At 51.4% G+C, this 21,483-nt stretch overlaps 1 protein-coding gene across 7 annotated transcripts in view; it reads right to left on the bottom strand.

Annotated features, from left to right (window-relative positions):
- CAMTA2 (calmodulin binding transcription activator 2) overlaps positions 1–21,483 on the bottom strand; it is a 59,796-nt gene that overhangs the window by 12,091 nt on the left and 26,222 nt on the right. For all 7 annotated transcript variants that reach the window (XM_083472483.1, XM_083472484.1, XM_083472486.1 and 4 more), the window contains exons 11-16: positions 20,512–20,640; positions 11,976–12,142; positions 5,597–5,775; positions 4,704–4,782; positions 2,731–3,034; positions 751–1,106 (exon numbers count right to left, since the gene is read on the bottom strand). In XM_083472483.1, the coding sequence (XP_083328609.1) occupies positions 751–1,106; positions 2,731–3,034; positions 4,704–4,782; positions 5,597–5,775; positions 11,976–12,142; positions 20,512–20,640 (1,214 nt within the window). The remainder of the gene's footprint in view (positions 1–750; positions 1,107–2,730; positions 3,035–4,703; positions 4,783–5,596; positions 5,776–11,975; positions 12,143–20,511; positions 20,641–21,483) is intronic.

Genomic DNA, 21,483 nt, shown 5'->3' with positions numbered 1-21,483 from the left:
GATTTTCTCCAAGCAGCTCAAAGCGGCATGAGAATTATTTTCCCCTTCTTCATTTCGTCCCCCCCCCCCACAACAACCCTGCGAGGATCGTATTCCTGCACTGCCGGGGGTTGGACTAGATGACTTTGGGAGTCCCTCCCAATTCTAGGTTAGCCTGAGAGAGGCAGTGCGCCGCACCCAGTGAGATTCACGGCCACCGAGTTGTGTAGGGGGAGATTCGAACCCTGGTCTCTCCCTAGTCCTCAGTGAATCCCCGCAACAACCCTGCGAGGTCAGCCGAGAGAGGCAGCGGTTGGCCCCCGAGGTCACCCCAGCGAGCTTCGTGGCAGAGGGGAGGATTTGAACCCAGCTCCTAGCCCGACGCTAACCACTACACCACCACTGCCTCTCTGACGAGAAGAGACAAGGACCCTGAACAGTTGACTGTTCAATGGCGGAACGGATGACCCTTCTTCACGGTTTTTTTTTAAAGCAGGATGGCCATCTGCTAGGAATCATTTGGCTGCAATTCCTGTATCGCAGGCGGGGTCGGACTGGATGACCTTTGGAGGTCCCTTCCAACCCGACAATGCTATGATTTCAGGACCACAGAAGGCGGTGGACTCCAAATAACCATCGTACTAATAAACAGAAGGTTGGGGTTTTTAAAGCCGAGGTTAGACGGCTGTGATTTCTGCGTGGCCAGGGTGGGGTTGGACTGGAGGACCTTTGGGGAACCCCCTTCCTGCTCTACGGTCTTAAGGTGTGCACCTGCAGGACGTCCGTGGCCGGCAGGTACTCCTCGTTCTCAGCGTTCTCGCCGTAGCCCAGCAGCTCCGGCTCCAGGTCTGGTTCGGGGGCTCCCGCGTGGGCCCCCACCTCATCGTAGTCCATGAAGAAGGGGGCGGCGTGGGGCAGGGCGTGGGCCGGGCTGGGGCTCTCCCGCAGGTACCAGCCGGCGATGCTCTCGGGGACCGGGGCCTGGCAGACGTCCATGGCGCCCTCCGCTTCGGGGCTGTAGGCGGGGGATTCCCGCAGCGCCGATCCGCTGGAGTAGGCCGAGGTGATGGAGACGGAGCCCTCGGAGAGCTCGGAGGGGGACGAGACCCCGCTGGCGGTGCTCAGCCCTGCGGAAGGAAGGGGAGGCGTGAGAGAAGGGTCTCGCCATCCTGGCTCCCAGGCCCCACAGAGAGAGAGAGGACGGCTCTTGTGTTCGAATCCTGCTTGCTGGGTTCCCCACGGAGGCAACTGCTTGGCTACTGTGGGAACACGGAGGACCACGTGGCCCATTGGGTCTGATCCACAGACGGGAGTCTCAATCTGAATTGGGCCTGCCATTTCCCCCACTTTCTGCTCTTCCTCTTTCTTCCCAATAGCTCTATGGTTTCATCTTTTTTCATAAGCTGCCTTGAGGGATTGTAATTTTAAAAAATAAATAAAATCAAACAGGGTGCAACTTTGATGAAATAAAGCAAATAAATCTTCCCCCAAATCCCTGCATCGTAGGGGGTTGGACTACATGACCCACGGGTTCCCGTCCAACACTATAAATAATAATAATAATCTATGATTTATACCCCACCCATCCGGCTAGGTTTCCCCAGCCTCTGTGGGCGGCTCCCAGCAGAATATTAAAAGCACAATAATACATCAAACATGAAAAACTTCCCTGAACAGGGCTGCCTTCAGATGTCTTCTGAAAGTCAGAAAGTTGTTTATTTCCTTGACATCTGATGGGAGGGCGTTCCACAGGGCGGGTGCCACCACCGAGAAGGCCCTCTGCCTGGTTCCCTGTAACTTGGCTTCTCGCAGTGAGGGAACCGCCAGAAGGCCCTCGGCGCTGGACCTCAGTGTCCAGGCAGAACGATGGGGGTGGAGACGCTCCTTCAGATATACTGGACCGAGGCCGTTTAGGGCTTGAAAGGTCAGCACCAACACTTTGAATTGTGCTCGGAAACGTCCTGGGAGCCAATGTACTATCTAGTTCTAGGTTTCTATATTATCTCCCAACATTCAGCTGCCCTTGGATTTCCAAGGGAGAGAGGGAAGAAAACTTCTTTCCATCCAAGCCAGGCATATGTTTTAAAATCCCCTGTCGCGTTCCCCCTTTATTTGCTTTCCCTTTAAACCAGTGTTTCCCAAACTTGGGTCTCTGGCTGTTTTGGGACTGCAACTCCCATCATCCCTGACCACCGGTCTTGCTAGCTAGGGATGATGGGAATTACAGTCCAAAAACAGCCGAAGCCCCAAGTTTGGGAAACACTAAAGGTAAAGGGACCCCTGACCGTTTGGTCCAGTCGTGGCCGACTCTGGGGTTATGGTGCTCATCTCGCTTTATTGGCTGAGGGAGCCGGCATACAGCTTCCAGGTCATGTGGCCAGCATGACTAAGCCGCTTCTGGCGAACCAGAGCAGCGCACGGAAATGCCGTTTACCTTCCTGCTGGAGTGGTACCTATTTATCTACTGGCACTTTGACGTGCTTTCGAACTGCTAGGTTGGCAGGAGCTGGGACCGAGCAACGGGAGCTCACCCTGTCATTGCGGGGATTCGAACCGCCGACCTTCCAATCGGCAAGCCCTAGGCTCTGTGGTTTAACCCACAGCGCCACCCGCATCCCACCTTGGGAAACACTACCCTAAACCAAAACCCCCCTAAGGTGGCAGAAGCCTTTTTTCAGCCCAGGCGGATGCCACTGAACGTGAAACGTAGTTTTTTCCTAAAAAATCGGGGCAGCCGGCCCCTGCGCCCACCTGTGTCTGGACTGGCCGAGAGCGGGGAGGGGATGTGCAGGGCTTCTGCCGGCCTGCGTGGGCAACTGCCGGCCTTGGCGGGACCCCCGGAGACGTCCAGGAGCGGCTCCGTGGCCGGCTGTGGTTCCAGGCGCTCCTCCTGGCGCTGCAGTTCCTCCAAGCACGTGGCCAGCTTGACGTGGCCCCGGGAGCGGGCCACGGTGAGCGGGAGGCGGCCTAAGGAGTCAGGGATGGCGAGGGCGTTGCTGTTCCACCGGTAGAGGAGCTGGGCGGCTTCTAGGTGGCCCAGGGCGCAGGCCCACATCTAGCAGAAGAGAGGTGGGGGAAAACACGGGGTGGAATTAAGAGGGTGAGCGCGGGTGGAACTTGCATGCATGGGGTGGCATTAGGTGGCACCCAAGAGGGCAGGGGCACAGGTGATGATGATGGACTTTTCGGAGCTAGCTGATCTGACTGGAAGAATCCGTGGCCAGAAAGAAGAGGAGTTTCAAGAGGACTGGGGGACTATTTGAATAAATGTTGTAATATAAAAAATTAGAAATTACTAGGCCTAGGATTAAACGAAATTATAATTAAATAAATGGGATTTAGAATATTAAGAAAAGTGAATAAGATGGACTATAGTTGGAAATTGTTTTAGTTCAATAATGATATTGGAAAGCTGTTACTTTCAACTACAAGGAAACTCAGAAGGGAGGGACTAGAGGAAGTCAACCAAGATGTTTAAAAGGTTGGATTTGTAAAGAATTAAGTTTGTTGTTATTGTTTATCTGTTTATTGTTCCTTTTTTCCCTCTTTCGTTCATTGATGTATTTTTCTTTTTTCTGTTTTTGTGTGTCATTCTGCTTTGTGGTTTTTGTTATTATTGTGGAAAATCTAATATTTTTTTTATAAAAATAAAAAAGAGGGCAGGGGCACAGGGTAGCAGACGCCCCACGAAGCAGAGCTGTCATTGGTTTCAAAACGCAAGTTCCCGTCCCTCTTGGAGTCATGCGCACGGGGCAAGAACTGGGCAGCAGCTCTTAGCGGGAGCAGGGAGTTAGTCCTTGCTGCCCCGGCCCAAATCCATAGCTGTCAACTTTTCCCTTTTCTCGCGAGGAATCCTATTCAGAATAAGGGAATTTCCCTTTTAAAAAAGGGAAACGTTGACAGCTATGCCAAATCGAGACCCACCTGTGAGCAGATTGCTTACAGGTGTAGCCTCGGCATGGGCAAATTTCGTTATAAATGTGGAACTCATTTATGCAAAGCACAGCAGGTTGAAAACTGTAATTGTAAGCAATTGTTATAGTGATATACTATACCAGGGATGTCCAGATTCCAAGAGACTCGGATCTACTCCCACTATAAAAAAACTGCGTAGATCACTGGCAGTGACCTACCCATTGGATTACCCATAATTGTTGAGCTTTTTAGAGGGGCATCGATCAGGGATCGACCAGGGACACCCCGCGATCAACCGATTGGACATCCCTGTACTATCTATTCTCTTTCTTTTTATCCTTTTTCATTTAAAAAAAACACACACACTTTTAACATGTTATATTTAAATGATAACAAAAGCTGTTATTTCACTAAAAAAAACCCCCACCCCTTTTTGTGTGTTGTATTTTAATAATGATGATGATAATGATAATACGCTGTTATTTCACTTTCAAAAAACCCCACCTTTTATGTGTTGTATTTCAACGGTAATAATAAAAAACACGTTCTTGTGGGCCCCAAACTCCACCTGCACCCCCCGCGCTCCAGCCACAGGAAGGCTGGAGGGAGATGGCCTGGGAGGAAAGGTCTTAAGTGAGATTTCGCATCTGGAACACAGCGGGTTGGGCTAGATGGCCTTTGGGGGTCCCTTCCAACATTTCGATTCCACGAGAAGTGGGATTGCAGAGACGCTGTTTTCTAGGGCGAGTGGGTGTCTTGAGGTTCATGCTGCTTGAGCCCCCCCACCCCGCTCTCAAGGGTCAACTCACCAGGGGGGTGCAGGAGAAATGGTCCACGTTGAGGGGGTCCACTTCCTGCTCCAGGTCAAGGCTCTGGGCGTTGAGGTTCCTGAGGGGAAGGAATCAGGTCAGGCTCAGGGAGGGAGCGGGGGGGGGGGGGTCAGGCCAGCAACAGCCTCGCCTCCAGTCTCCCCCGCGAACTGCGCTGGCAAAGGAAGTGCTTCTGCACGCAGCACGCAATTGGCACGTGGAACTCATTGCCACTGGAAAGCCACCAGCACAGCTGGCTCTCAAAAAAAGCAGAGGGAAGAATCTAGGCTACTTTTTCAACACCCTGATCTGAGCATAGGACTGGGAAGCTGCTGTCTGCTAGTAACGTAAGGAAGCAACTTACATGTAGTAATAATAATAATAATAATAATAATAATAATAATAATAATAATAATAATTGTACGCTGCCCATCTGAATGATGGAAGGGATGGAGCGACTCGAGGGCATCCAGTGAAGCTGAGAGTTAGGGGGTTAAAGGCAGACCAAAGGAAGGACTTATTCGGGCAGTGTGCAGTCCAACTGTGGAACTCCTTGCTACAGGAGAATTGGACAAACCCATGGAGGAGGACTGTTGAAGGCGACCAGCCACAATCCTCAGCCTCCGCAGTTGGAGGAAGCAAATGCTCCTGAATCCAGGTTGCTGATCTCTGGTTGGCCTGCTGCCCTCAACCGCCTCATTTCAACATACTAATCCCAGTCCCACACTCTAACCACTGCGCCACGCTGCCATCAAACTGGTGGCCCTGCCAGGGGTTGAAACTCACAGACTTTCTGGGAAGCTGGGAGTAAAAAGAAAGCACCTAAAAACAGTGTTCAAAGTGCTCAGTTGCCGGGAAGCGGCACCACTCTCACGGGGGCCGGGGGGACTCACCGCCACTTGATGAGGGTCTCGATGAGGCGGGTGTACCCTTGGGCGGCGGCCAGGTGGAGGAGGGTCATCCCCCGGAAGCTGACGTGGTGGACGAGGGTCTCCGAGCGCAGCCAGCAGGACTGAGACATCATCTTCTCGCACAGGGCCACGATCCGGTCTTCGAAGGAGTCCAAGGCAGCCTGGGTGGGGAGGAGGAGGAGGCCGGTCAAGAGGCTGGGGCATCGGCAAGAACTGGGGTGCCGTTCTCTGCCGCCCCCCCAGAACCAAGCAGCTGTTTCGGACTACAAATCCCATCAGCACAGCTGGACCTTTATTTTTTAAATTCTTTATTGATTAAAAGTTTACACATCTATACAAACGTTATATGCTATCTCTTTACCGATGAGGGAAAAGAAAATTACGTAGAGGATAGGAAATTTCTAAACCAGAGGGCTTTCTTCTTGGAATAACAAGTTTAGAACTGCCCAAGAAAGATGTTAAATTATTTTTGTATGCCACAACTGCTGCTTGTATTTTGTTAGCTAAAAAGTGGAAAACCCAAGAATTACCAGCAATAGAAGAATGGCAGATGAAGAAGATGGGTTTTTTGGAGCTAGCTGACCTGACCGGAAGAGTCCGCGACCAGAAGGAGGAGGAGTATCAGGAAGAATGGAATAAATTTAATGATTACTTAGTTAAATTTGCTAAGTTAAACTAACTGAAAATAGCTTGCAGATACTTAATGGGCTAAGGATTTTATTTATGTTAGGTGATGAATTAATATGTTTAATTCCATAAGGTGAAGATCTAAGGATGTTAATGCTTAAGTTAAATTTTATAAAAATTGGGATTTGGAAAACCGTTCAAAGGACATGCAATGAAATTCAACCAAGGGGAAGCGAGGAAGTCACTTAACAAAGTTAATAACTGTAATTTTCAACAAGGCTATGATTTATGTTTGTTTGTCTTGTGTGTTTGTTTGTTTATAATATTGTGAAAACTAATAAAAAAAAATTGGGTAAAAAGAGAATATGAAATTTCTAAAGGAATGAAAAAGAGGAAAAGGAAATAAAGAAATAACAAAGATACGAAGAAAAAAATAAATCAAAAGAGGAGAAGATCCAGCTGGATCTTAACAGCTGGAGGGATGTGGGTTTCCACCCTGTCAAGGTGAGGCTCTCCGCAACCATCATCACGCTCCAGACTTGGGGAGCACGGCCGCCCTGGCCGGGGGCTGATGGGAGTTGTAGTTCAGTGGGCGCCCGGTTGGCGAAGGCCCGCCCTGAGTGTTTCGGAGGCCGCCTGACAGGTGGTTTTCTTGCCCTTGCTGGGAGTCCCAGGCGGCGCTTCAAAGGCATGGCTGGCCACAGAGGTTCTCAGTCACAAATCCACAATGAAATGTCAGAGAGGCAGCTGCTGAGAATCAAATTTCCTTGGGTCTGTTTTCTCTCCCCCCCCCCTGCAAAAAAACCCCGCTCTCTGGCTCTCCTCCCCCAGGCATGGTACTGCCAATTACAGGCACCCCACAAGGAGAGAGGGGCCACGAGACCCCCGTAAACCCCGTTTGCGGGGGCAAGTGCCTGGACTCCCGTTCCTCAAGGGGAAATTTCTCCAGCTGGGGGGCAGGCACAGCTGCAAAGGGCGCGAGAGCCCCCGAATTATCGCCAGGAGGGAGGCCTTGGGTGCAAAGCCTGCTGGGCCGGGGGGTGGGAGAAGGGGGCCACCCACGAGGCCGGGATGCCAGCGCGGATGCCAGCCAGGGGAAACCCAAGTTGAGGCGCTCGAAGAATCGCTCTCTGGGTCAGGGCGCCCTGGCAAGTGTGGGGTGGGGGGGGAGTCTGGCCCTCCCCGGCCGCAAACCACAGGGAACCCGCCCCCCCTCCGCCAAAGGGCAAAAGCCCTTCTGAGGTCTGCACACGCGGAAGCAGAGAACTGAAGGGACCCTCAGCGGTCATCTAGTCCAACCCCGCACCCCGCTTGCAGTGCATTTGGGGGTTTTCTGGGCTGGGAGGGGAGAAAGGTGAAAGCCTCTGGAGCTCGTGAAACGGAGAGGTGTGTGTGGGGGGGGTGTCTTTTGGACAAATTCCTGCCCTGGGTGCCAGCCTCCTCCTAATAATAATAATAATAACGATGATGATAATAATACTGATGATGACGACGACAACAACAACAACAACAATTTATTATTTCTACCCTGCCCATCTGGCTGGGCTAATAATAATAATAATAATAATAATAATAATAATTTATTTATACCCCGCCCATCTGGCTGGGCTAATAATAATAATAATAATAATAATAATTTATTTCTACCCTGCCCATCTGGCTGGGCTAATAATAATAATAATAATAATAATAATAATAATTTATTATTTATACCCCGCCCATCTGGCTGGGCTTCCCCAGCCACTCTGGCGGCTTCCAACAAAATATTAAAATACTGTAATACATCAAACATTAAAAGCTTCCCTAAACAGGGCCACCTTCAGATGTCTTCTAAAAGTCTGGTAGTTGTTTGACATCTGGCAGGCTCTGTTCTCACCGTCTGCGTTTTAATAGATTTGGAAAAGGCTGGAATACCTGGGTTTAAGAATAGATAAGCCAGCCGTTTTAATGGCAGTGGACACGGAGAAAGACTTTGACAACGTGTCCTGGAAGTTTGTGAAGGGTATGTTGCAAGAGATGGAATTTGGAGATCAATATTGTAAAGGTATTCAAGCGAGATATGTACCAAACAAAAAGCTAAAATTGCAATAAATGGGAATCTAACTCAGGAAAGCGAAATTAACAAGGGGACGAGACAGGGCTGTCTGCTCTCTTCGTTAATATTGATCTTAACAATGGAAATTAAACAAATCAGAGAGGGGGAAAATATTAAAGGGATAAATCTGGGAAGTAGTAATTAGAAATTGAGGGTGTTTGCAGGCAATTTTATTATAACAACTAAAGATCCGAAAGAGAGTCTTACTAAAGTGCTGGAAATCATTCAAGAATATGGAAAGGTTTATGGATTCAAACTGAATATCAATAAAACCAAATTATTAGCAAAAAAAATCTATCACCAATAGGAAAGGAGGAAACTGAGAAATTAACAGAAATAAGATTTGGAACAGAATTAAGATTTGGAAAATGGTTCAGGGACAGACAACCAGAATATTCAAAGGGATGGGAGCGACTCCTCTACGAAGCATTGGGTTGTTTTTTTTAGTTTAGAGAGAAGGTGAATCAGAGGCAACGTGATGGAAGTTTGTAAAATTATGCCCGGCATGCGGAGATTGGATAGAGAAATCTCTCAGCACCCCAGAACGGGTGGAAATGCAGTGAAGCTGAAGATTCGGGACAGATGAAAGGAAGGGGCATAGCCAGTGGAACTCCCTGCCACTGGAAGCGGGGACAAACAAAATAAATCTGCCCTTTTCCCCTTATGGGGTATCCAAGAACCCAACACCAGGGGCCAAGTGGTCCTGAGACAACAGCACCCACCCACCCCACCCACCGGCTGCTGATCTCAATGGAAAGAATTCCCAGCCCATTCTCTCCGCCCCCCAACCAAGGTCTCTAATCCCCACAGACGGACAGACGATGCCTGGGCCTTATCTTTCCGCCCCAAGTGAGCCAAGAATAGCCCGGCTGGCCACCTAGGTGCCAATCCCACTGAAACCTGAGCGCTGACGCCAGAGAAGGGGCTAAATTTAGGCGCGTTGTCCGCCAGAGAGAAAAGGATGCAAGATCGAGCGGGGGGGGGGGGGGAGAGCGCAAAACCCAGGCTGGCCCCCACCCCACCCCAAAATGTCCACGGGGCCCGACTGCAAGCTGCAAGCGTCCTCTGGCTGTCCTCAGTTTTAAACTTTTTTTTGGGGGGGGTGTTTCTTTTTATAAAAACTACCCACCCAAATCTCTCAGATTCATCAGCTGTATGCCACGATCGTCACAATTATAACAAATAAAGGCTTGACATATCTTGCTTTGCGTGTCATGAGTATCTCATATGTTAGTTTCAACTTTTAAGTTGAATTACCGAAATAAACGAACTTTCCCACGATATTCTAATTTTTTGAGTTTCACCTGTATCGTTATTTCCCCCCTCTTTTTGGTTCCTTTAGAAATTTTCTATTCCTCTACGTAATTTTCTTTTTCTTCATATGTAAAGAGATAGCCTATAACCTTTATATAGGTATGTGAATTTTTAATCCATAAAGAATTTAAATTTTAAAGAAACACACCGTCCTTAAGGACATACGGAGAGCCCGGCCGGATCCAGCCCATGTCCCATTTAGCCATTAGCCTCTCCCAGGGGCAAAATAACCCCTGGCAACCTAGGAATCGAGATAGACTGCCAATGGAGCTGGAGGTTCCTTAAGGGCAGCATAAGAGCCTGGCTGCTGGATCCGGCCAGGATGCTGTCCTCACAGAGGCCAAACAGATGCCCATTATGGGAAACCAACGTTAAATAAGTTGGAGTTCTTGTTATTAAATAAACCAAGAAAAAAGCGCAGCAAGAACTCTGGCCAATATAAGTTTCAATAGTGGGAGTGGTCCCTACTCTCAAATCAATAGTCAATTGTAACTTTAAGGGGTTGTGTAAATTTGAAGAATTTGTATAAATAGAAAAGCTCACGATACACGTTGATCTACCCACACTTAGTTGTCATCTCTGAGAAACATAGAAAATAACAGGATATATTTATACAAATTCTTCAGACTTACACGACCCCTTAAAAATTCGCTGACGAAGGCGAATACATCGAAACAGGGCCCTGTCAATGGATTAGTTTTTCTTACAATTGACTATTGATTTGCGAGTAGCGGCCACTCCCACTATTGAAACTTATATTGGCCGGAGGTCTTGGTGTGCTTTTTTCTTGGTACATTATGGGAAACCAGCGATCAGGATTCGAACACAAGAGCAACTCTCCCCTCCTGCGATTCCCAGCAACTGCTGCCTCCGACCGTGGAGACAGACAGCATCGCCATCGTGGCTGGAAGCCTTCAAGTGCCTTATCCTGCCCCACAAATTGGCCCAATCCTCTTTTCAAAGCCATTAGGTTGGTGGCCATCACGGTGGCAGGGAGTTCCGCAGGTTAACTGTGGCATCACTGTGGCAGGGAGTTCCACTGAGATCAGCAGGGGGTGGGTGAGTGAGTGAATGAAGAAGGACGGTCAGTGGAATGAGCAGTGGGGCAGGGAGCAGGGTGGGGTCAAGATCCTGCCGGACCGGCTCGCCCCGTTTTGAAGTTAAGGGAAGCGCTGCACAGTCCCTTGCAACAAAACTCTACTCACTCCTGCCTGGTAAGGCCACATTTACACCACACTTTGAAAGCGCTATGATACCACTTTGAACCGCCATGGCGTCCCCCCAGAGGATTCTGGGAGCTCAGCTTTGTTGAGGGTGCCGGGAGCTGTGAGGAGACCCACACGCTTTATTTTTTCTTTCCTTTATAAAAGCATTTACGCACTACTAAATTGCAAAGCGCATCAAAGCTGGTTACTACATTAAAAAGATTTGAGAACCATACCCCACCCAAAAAAGCACTTTTAAAAGGACAATTTAAAAGCAGAGAGAGTTAAAAAAACAGCTTCGGAGCTGGAACTCCGCAGAATTTGGGAGGGGATCATGGCCTGCGTAGGCCCAGAAGCGGCTGGAGGAGGGGGAAAGGTGGCGAAGGGCACAGAAGCGAGGCAGCAGCTGGGCGCGTTTGCCTCAGCCACAAAGAATCATAAAATCCTTTGGGGAGGGACCCCTGGCGGTCATCTAGTTCAACCCCTGCAATTACGGGAACCGCAGCTGTGAAACAGAAGTGAGGGGGGCCGGGAGCAGGTTCAAGAAAGCCGAAGGGCTCCCTTTCCAACTCCACAATGCTATAAGGGTGCTGGCCGTCATGAGAAGAGGGGTTGGGCTGGATGACCCCCAGGGGTCCCTTCCAGCCCTACAGTTCTGTGTTTCTGTGCGGCAGGGGGGGAAGCTGGAAAGAAAGCCCTGTCCAACCCACAGATTTTGCACAGGGGCCCCACAAGCATATTTAGGGCCCACGGAAGGCTAGGCTTTGAAAGGCATCAGTTGGATCTATCAACGACCCCCCCCCCAAAAAAAAAATAATCCTTTGGTTTGGAAATTGCCTTGAGCTCGGCAAAGGTGGGGAAAGTGTCTTAGGGGCAGCAGAAGGGCAGAGGCTCACCGTGGTCTGAGTGTCAGGCCACGACCTGGGAGGGACCTGGGTTCGAGTCTCACCACGAAGCTCACCAGGTGACCCTGGGCCAGCCTCACCTACCTGGGAGGTTTGCCGTGGGGATTAAATGAGGGCTAGGACCTGGGAGGGACTTCTGGGAGGCCTCGGCCACCCAAGCGAATTGCCGCTAGCCACCTGCCCTCCCTCTCCGCCCGGCACCCCCCCCATCTCACCTGGCTGGGGGGCTTCTCCCCTCGCTGCTGGGTCTGAGAGGGGGCTGCAGAGGAGGAGGAGGACGAGGAGGAGGAAGAAGAGGCTGCTGCCGCCGCCGCCATCATCTCGGCCATCCGCTTCTCCATCTGTTCCAGACGCTCCAGGATGGACATTCTGAACTGGTTATCTGGACGGGGGTTTGGGGAGGGGGGAGAGAGAGGGCGGTGAGGTCAGAAGCCCACTCCCCTCATCCAGCCCCTTCCCCATCGGGCTCTGCTCCCCTGCAGATGGGGAGGGAGAAAGAAGGTCAAAGTGGGGGGGGGGGTTGCGGGAGATATCTTAAAACTAATCCCGACTCAAGGCTGATTAGCCAGCCTGATTCCCCCCCCCCCCCGGTTGGGAAAGGGACGCTGTAATCTTGAACAGCGGGACGGAGGCAGCTTGTGTATATGGGCAAAAGACTCCGAGACTCCGGAAAAAGGGGGTGCAAAACAGAATTGGGACCCAGGCGTCCGAGGGACGCGGCTGCTGTCTTCCTGGAGATTTCACAGCCCCTAAAACCCCCTTCTCTGGCTGTTAGGGTAGGAAAGCAGCTCTCTGGAGCCCTTGTCGAAGAACTGGAAGGGACCCCTAAGGGTCATCCATCCCAACCCCCTGCAACGCAGGAACCACAGCTCAAGAATCCCAGGCAGGCAGCCCCCCAACCTCTGTTTTAAAACCTCCGTGGAAGGAGAGCGAGGGCTCCTTCCGTTATCAAACAGAGAAACAACAACTGGACTTTCAGAATACATCCGAAGGCAGCCCTATATACAGGGAGGTTTTTTCCGATCGTTGGTGCTTTGTTTTGTTTTTAGTCGAAAGCGGCCGGGGCAGCCCAGTCAGATGAGCAACATATAAGGAATAAAATTATTATTCTTATTCTTATTCTTATTATTATTATTATTATTATTATTAGCCTCCTTGCAAACCACCCAACGCTTAGCAGCGACTGGGTATAATCTAACCTCTGCGTGAGCAAATCGGGGGGACGGACGGACGCAGAATGAACAGACCGCCTGGAACAGATCAATAGGCACCTTCAGAGCATGGAGGGAGCTCATTCTGTACCGTTAAAAAGGAGGCAGATAGGGAAAAGGAGGGCAGAATATGCCAACTCCTGGCAGGCTGGAGAGGGGAGCAACCAGGCTGGTGATCCCGGCCCCTCGTGGGTTTTCGGCTGTCCAGGACAAAAGTAGAAGCTGCACCGCTGGAGCTTTTCAAGCAGAGGTCGGACGGCCACCTGTTGGGGCATCTTTCGCCGCGATTCCTGCTTTGCTGCGAGGGGTTGTTCTAGATGACCCTTGAGGTCCCCTTCGTGGCTCCCGTTCTCACGCATCCCATGCTTTTCCCAACGCATTTCCAAACTGTGCAATAAATCCATGGGTTGCTTTTCCCCAAGGGTGACACAGTCCTTTGGCCGAGCTGAGCGCCTGGAGGGAGACTTTCCCAAAGTCCATTCATTTCTCTCTCTCCACATATACAAACAGACTTCATTCATCTCCTCCACAGGGGGGACAGCGGCATGGGGGGGGGGGCGCAATGACCAAGGCTGCCAGTCACAAGAGACGGGCTGTCGGGTGGACGGGGAAGGCCAGACAGGTGACAACAGCCGGCCTTCTCCAAAACCACACATTTCGTTTTGGAAACTAGGAAAGGTACAAAAGCATCACACCTGGAGAGAAGGGGCAGAGTGGCAGCCAAGCAAGACCCTCCTCTTTTTTCTCCCCCAGGGCCCAGTCTAACAGAATTTCTCCCCCAAAAATAAACCCAGGTTTAAATCGAGAGCCAGACTGGATGCCCTCAGGGTTCCCCCACAGGGCACAAAAATCTACAGCTATTGCAATGCACCCTTCCGAACACAAGCCGCCTTGTTTTGCCCCCAGGCGACCTGCCCCACATGCCAACCTTTCTAAGCCGCCCCTGTTCCCTTAGCCCCATTGGACTCAGCAGCCCCCTCTGCCCCATAGCCTCTCCCCCCCCCACATATAATAATCCCGTGTACCTGCTTTGTCCATCGCCCAGGGAAACAGAAGGGGCGCACCCCTCTCCCGCGAACCAAGCCCTCAGGTCGCTGGGCCCCACGGCTCCCAGCGGGAATCGCCCGCCTCTGCCAGAGGCTCTGGAGAAGTCCCAGGTTAGCACCATGCCCCCCAAGTGTGGGCACGAGTCGGGGTGGGGCGAGAAAGAGGAGGCAGCAGAGCCCTCCAGCCCTTCCTGGCATGCAATGACAGCGAGAGTGGCATGGAGGCAGGGTATGCAGCCCCCTCCTCGTCGTCCTGCCCCCCAGCCCAGCTGGCAGGAGGTCGGTCTGTGGGGAGGGGGTGTGGTGGGGGGTCAAGCAGTCTCTTTCTCTCTCTCTTTCTCCACCCCTCTTGGCCCAGCAAGAGCAGCGGTCAGGCTGCAAAGTGTGACAGGACTCAAGTCGTCCCCAAAATAGCCACCACCACCAGCGGCAAGGGGGGGGCACCCGGAAATCCCTTAATGAGATCTGAGGCACTCACGCTAGCTATGTAGCTAGCTGCACATGACGCGGCAGGCCCTGCTGCCAAGTTAACTCTTCGGGCAGGACGTCGGAGGCGTGGAAGGGACCCTCCGGAGGTCATCCAGACCAACACCAACCCCACCCTGGGAGGGTGGCTGGCAGCGGGTGGACTTTGCCCGGCATCGCCAAGGCCAGGTCGGAAAGCCATGTTTGAGCTGAGGCCCCAGATCACTCTGGCAATGGGCGGCTGGTCTGTGGAGTCGGAAGGGGTCCTCCAGGGGCCATCTAGTCCAACCCCCTGCAATGCACTGTGGGAGTTTCATGCTCTCGCAACTGAGCTTGCAAAATCTTTTGGCGTGGCAGCACCTACACTTGGGAACTCCCTGCCGATTGATACCAGGCCATACGCCTTCCCCGTACACCTGCTGAACAATTTTTTCCTTCAGACAAAGCCGGCCCAGATGTTTAGGAATCTCGCGCAGGTTTTAATCCGTTTTTGGTCCACCAGTAGTTTAACTTTTCGAAAGCCTTACATTTTCGCTGTTCGTTTTTCCCATTTACCGTCTTACCCTTTCGGTAAACCGCTTTGAGGCTTGTTTGTTTCTTTACAATCTAATGTTTATTGGATGGATTCCCCCCCTAAATTGTTTTTTGATTTTATTGTTATTTACGCTTTATACCGTATTTTATGCTGGTTTCTTCGTAGCATCAATTAAGTGTTTTAAATTTGTTGTTAGCCGCCCGGAGCCTGGTTCTCTGAACCGGGAAGGGCGGGGTATAAATAAAAAATTATTATTATTATTACAATCATGCGGCGTATGCAAAAAAAAAAAAAAAATTGCCAGGGGGACTTCTACCCTTCAGGGCTGTTGTTTTCTCGCAGTTATCTTCCACAACAAGTCGATGATGCCCTAATAGTGCATTAGTGGTGGAATCCTAGAATCATAGAGTTGGAAGAGACCACCAGGGCCATCGAGTCCAACCCCCTGCCAAGCAGGAAACACCATCAGAGCACTCCTGACATCTGGTTGTCAAGCCTCTGCTTAAAGACCTCCAGAGAAGGAGACTCCACCACACTCCTTGGCAGCAAATTCCACTGTCAAACAGCTCTTACTGTCAGGAAGTTCTTCCTCATGTTTAGGTGGAATCTTCTTTCTTGTAGTTTGGATCCATTGCTCCGTGTCCGCTTCTCTGGAGCAGCAGAAAAAAACCTTTCTCCCTCCTCTATGTGACATCCTTTTATATCTTTGAACATGGCTATCATATCACCCCTTAACCTCCTCTTCTCCAGGCTAAACATGCCCAGCTCCCTTAGCCGTTCCTCATAAGGCTTCGTTTCTAGGCCTTTGACCATTTTGGTTGCCCTCCTCTTTCATCCAGGCAACATTCTGCTTTATTAGTTCCCCTAAATAGCACCGGGCTCTTGCCCTCTGAAGGGCCTATAGTTTTCAGGGCAGGGGCAGAATCACAGGCATTGGGGGGGGCATAAAAAAACTATGGGATTTCAGCAGGGAGTTAAGGGACAAGCAAAACAGTAGGGCCCACCCTGGAAACTCTGAAGGCGCCAACCCTCTTGGAAGGCAGGTCGCAAATAACTGCCCCCAGGTAAATATGAAGAGCCTGCAGGATCAGGCCAAAGGGGGCTCAACATCCTGTCTTCACAGGGGCCAAACAGATGCCCCAAAGGGAAACCCACAAGTAGGACCTGGGTGCGAAAGCCGCTCTCCACTCCTGCAGTTTTTAGCAACTGCGATTCAGAAGCATTCCCTGCCTCTGACTGCGGGAGCAAGCCGTTGTGGCTAGTAGCCGTCCATAGCCTTATTATTATTATTATTATTACTATTATTATTACTGTTGTTGTTGTTCTCCCCAGGGCTAAATCAAGGATGCACACCTTATGCAAAGAAGCTGTTCTTTCCTGACCTGGCCAGGTAAGGCAGGAGGCTGAGACGGCCCCAACCTGGGCAGCTTTAAAAGAATATTGGGCAATTCATGGAGGAGGAGAGGGCAAGCGGTGGCTCCTAGCCAGGGTGAAGGGAATGCTTTGCCTCCAGGGTCAGAAATGTCCCGTGTTAGAAACTAGCCAGGCGCCAGGCACGTTTTGCAACTGGTCCATTTTGTGACCACGTGGAGATCTCTGGACACCAGGTTGGCAACCGGGGAAAGCAAAATGCCACGGAATATTTTGAGATTTGCTCTTTAAAATATAGAATTGAAATTAAAAATAACCAATCGCATTGGGCGCAGAAAATGGCACCTGGACATTCCATTGTGGTTTAAGGTGCCGTTTGGCGATTAGCTTCTAAATCTTGAGTTTCTTATCCCGGCAAAACCACCGGCCTGGACTCATGACGAGGCCCCCGCCTGCCACAGGCTGGAAAGCAGACTGCTGGGACCCCCACCCCAAAGAACTGCCCCCCGAGTCCTGTGACAATGAGGGCGTCTCTCTCCCACTCAGGGTGGTGGTGGAGCCTGGGTGCTTGCAGAGCGGTTGGCGACCTCATGTTTCAGGGAAGGAATTTGAGGAGGGGGCAGCGGCGGTTTGGGGGGGCAGCGAGGGGGGGCACTTTTGCAAGGGCAGCTGTTCTTTCCCTCCATCTGCGAGACCCGAGAGGCAGGCAGATCGCGCTAACAATGGGAAACGGAGACTCCGGAAAATGCTGCCGTGGAACCCAAGGAGAGGCCAAGGGTGTGGATGCCTGGAGTTTTAAACCCGGGGAGTGGCGCTGCTGGGGGGCAAAGGTGTCCACAGATTTTTCTCCAGGGAGGGGCGGGTTAAAGCACCTAAAAGAGGAGCAGGCTACTTTATGGCACAAATATGTGCCTGCAGATTTTGCCCGCTATCTCAGGTTAGGAGCAGAGAAAGCAGACTTATATCGGAGCTCGCCAGGGTTCTGGAATCAGGCCTACCTGCAGAGATGCCAGCTGGGGAGCGGGCCTTTGGCCTTCTGCATGCCAAACAGGTGTCCTAAGCTCTGAGCAACGATGCCCCTTCGTTTTCCCTGCTGGCTTTATCAGGAGAGAAGAGCATGCAAAGACACTGCGCCAGTTTTGCAGAACCATGCTTCGAACTACAGCTCCCACCAGCCCCCAGTCAGCACTGGTGCAGGAGCTGGTGGGAGTTATAGTTCAAAGCGCCCAGGCTGTTTTGCAGGGAGGGTGCTTGGGGGAATACTTCACAGCTCGTCTTCAGCGGACGCTTTCCACCGAAGAGTAACCGCTGGCTCTGCTGTGATTCTCTTGAAATCAGGTTAATTCTGTGTCCAGGGCAGCTGTCTACCAGCTCCATCTGGTACGCAGGATGAGACCCTCCCTGCCCGCGGACTGTCTGGCCAGAGTGGTGCATGCTCTGGTTATCTCCCGCTTGGACTACTACAATGCACTCTACGTGGGGCTACCTTTGAAGGTGACTCGGAAACTGCAATTAATCCAGAATGCGGCAGCTAGACTGGGGACTGGGAGCGGCTGCCGAGACCACATAACACCGGTCCTGAGAGATCTGCATTGGCTTCCAGGATGTTTCTGAGCACAATTCAAATTGTTGGTGCTGACCTTTAAAGCCCTAAACGGCCTCGGTCCTGTATACCTGAAGGAGCATCTCCAACCACATCGTTCCGCCCGGACACTGAGGTCCAGCTCCGAGGGCCTTCTGGCGGTTCCCTCATTGCAAGAAACCAAGTTACAGGGAACCAGGCAGAGGGCCTTCTCGGTGGTGGCTCCCGCCCTGTGGAATGCCCTCCTACCAGATGTCAAAGAGAACAACAACTACCAGACTTTTAGAAGACATCTGAAGGCAGCCCTGTTTAGGGAAGCTTTTAACGTTTAACAGACCACTGTATTTTAATACTTTGTTGGAAGCCGCCCAGAGTGGCTGGGGAGGCCCAGCCAGATGGGCAGGGTATAAATAAATTATTATTATTATTATTATTATTATTATTATTATTATTATTATTATTTTGGACAAAGCATCTGAATGCACAAATCCAGGTTGCCGAAGGCACCTGACCCCTGCAAGCCCAGACTAATCCCAGCCTGCAGGTCTCATGGCTTCAGGATCAAGCCAGCGGCCCGTCTAGTCCAGCTTTCTGTTCTCACAGTGGCCAACCAGATGCCCATTGCAGAAAACCCGCAAACAGGATTCGAATACAAGATCTGCTCTCCCCTCTTGTGGTTTCCAGCAGCTGAGATTCGGAAGCTTCCTCTGGCCAGCGCCGAATTTGGGGTGCTGCGGGTGGCTCCCTCACATAGGGCCCTGGGCTGAGGGGGTGCAAAGGCTGCGATTCCTGCATTGCAGAAGCATTGCCAACCCTACAATTCCAAAATTTTATGGCCTCAGAGAGTAGTGGACTCAAAATAACAGAGGCAGCAGCAGCAGCAACTACAAACAGCCTATGTTTAGATGAATACCTACGGGGAAGTTCAATTCCAAAAGCAACTGCACCAAAATGTAATTATTGTGAAAATAAGAAATATTTAGAGGGGCTCCCCATTTTTTATCCTGTGGCAGGGAGTTCCGCAGCTGAACCCTGCATCGTGTGTGAAGGAGGGCTTCCTTTTCTCGCAATGCCCCCCGGCGTTGAGCGTTACGCTCAGAAAGAGAGGAGAAAAACAACATTTCTCTCTCTCCCCCCTCTGCTTTCTCGCTGGCCAGGCACACGTTTTACAAACTTCGCTGGGAGAAGCGTTCTGCAGAACCCGGAAGCTCACATGTGCCACATTTCGGTGGTGGTTGATTTTGGGGGACGGGCGCCCCCCCTCCCTTCCGCCAGCCCTAATCCTTGCTGGTTTCTTAGGATGGGAAAGGGGAGACCGACTTGGGCTCTGATGGAGGGGAGGAGCAGGCTGGGAGCCAGCCGTCCCTCCCCGGGTGATATTCTTGGCCTGTCTTGCCCCGTCATGGAAACTCCTCCCCCCGCAAAAAAACCCCAGCCGTTTATTTTCCATTGCACACAAACCAGCCTGCCAGGAATATCCCCGGTAAGGTGACACCCCAGGCGAGGCTTGGACGCCAAAGTATTTTCCTTTCTTTCCAAGAGTAAAGCCACAAACAATCTCGCCCCCACCCCTCTCGGCCGCCCCCAGGTTTAGGCACTGCATTCCCCACCCCCCAAACTGAAGGTGCCACACTACATTCGGACCTCACTTGGGCAGCAGAGATTGGGGGACACCCCCCCAAGTCTAGACACAGGGCCTCTGGGCTCCTGGGTTGGACGCAAGGGTCAGAAGTCGAGGGAGGTCGGTCAGGACACCTGGGTCCCATCCCATGGGAGAGGCTAGGTGGGGTACAGAGCCAGGGGTGGGGTAGTGCTTAGATTTATCAGCTACTTTAAAATGAGGCTGCATTTTAAATTGCATTTTAACCTGTATTTTAAATTGGGTTTTTTTCTTTTCTCCACCCCCCCTTTCCCCCCTATTATGTTTTTACTGTGATTTTATTGGTGTTGGCTGCCCTGAGCCCAGCTCTGGCCGGGGAAGGCAGGGTATAAATAAAAATTATTATTATTATTATTATTATTGGTAGTAGTAGTAGTATTAAATAAAAGCATACATTCTACTCATGTAAGAACACCAGGCAGGCCCCACAAATAACCCAGAGATGCATTTTAAATAAAAGGACACATTCTACTCATGTAAAAACATGCTGATTCCTGGACCGTCCGCATGCCGGACTGAGAAGGCGATTGGGCTGGATCTGGCCCCTGGGCCTTAGGTTGCCTACCCATGGGTTAGGTCCTAGGGGGACACACCAGGGTTTAAATTCCCCCACTTGGTCACTCAGGTGACCTTGGGGGCCAGGCACTGCCTAACCTACCTCCCAGGACTGTTGTGGGGATTAAATGAGGACTAGGATCTTGCGGAGGCCTGAGTTCGAATCCTGACTTGGTGTCCACGAAGCTCCCTGGGTGACCAGTCGTTGTTTCTGAGCCTAGCCTACCTCTCAGGGCCGTTGTGCGGATTAAATAATGGACACTTGGAGCAGCTGGGAGAAAAGGGCGGGGTATCAAGGCAGCAAATAAACCAATCAGACCACTCACCGTCCAGGGACAGCCAATCCATGCTGCGCAAGGCCATGAAGTTCCGGGCGCGATACTCAAAAAGGACTGACATGGAGACCAGGCGGGAATCGTGGGCCACTTGCAAGGGCACCAGACCGGCCTCGTGGGCTGCGGGGCGGAAGAGAAGAAGGTAAAAGGCCGCACGTCGCAGAATTATAGAATCGTAGTCTCGCAAGGGGCACCCAGGGGTCATCTATCCCAACCCCCTACGATGCAGCAGTCACAGCTGTGATATGAAGTTTTTGGGGGGGGTTTATTTGCACCCACGTGAGCTGAGCATCAGGTGTGGGGGGCGCGGTTTAAGCACGGCATTAGCCCTCCAAGGAAAGAAGCTGCTTTGCGGCGAGTCAAATATCTCAAGGACTGCCCCCGTGGAAGACGGAGCAAGCTCTGGAGGGTAGGACTTGAACCCATGGCTTCAAGTTGCAAGAAAGGAGAATTTCGGCCGAGCACCAGGAAGGACTTTTCAGTGGCCAAGAGCTGTTTGACAGCGGAACAGGCTCCCTCCTTCATTGGAGGCTTTTAAGCAGAGGCTGGATGGCCATCTGTCAGCGATTCTTGAGCTGCGATCCCTGCTTTGCAGGGGGTTGGACTGTACCATTCTATGAGTCAGGCCATTTCACGGCCTCGGTCCAGTATATCTGAAGGAGCGTCTCCACCCCCATCGTTCTGCCCGGACACTGAGGTCCAGCTCCGAGGGCCTTCTGGCGGTTCCCTCCCTGCGAGAAGTGAAGTTGCAGGGAACCAGGCAGAGGGCCTTCTCGGTGGTGGCACCTGCCTTGTGGAATGCCCTCCCACTAGGTGTCAAGGAAATAAACAACTTTCTGACTTTCAGAAGACATCTGAAGGCAGCCCTGTTTAGGGAAGCTTTTAATGTTTGATGTATTCTGGTATTTTAATATTTTGTTGGAAGCCACCCAGAGTGGCTGGGGAAGCCCAGCCAGATGAGCG

The sequence above is a fragment of the Podarcis liolepis genome, assembly GCF_965112155.1.
Source record: "Podarcis liolepis genome assembly, chromosome: 13".
NCBI lineage: Eukaryota > Metazoa > Chordata > Lepidosauria > Squamata > Lacertidae > Podarcis > Podarcis liolepis.
This window is presented reverse-complemented; position numbering and strand designations above follow the sequence as displayed.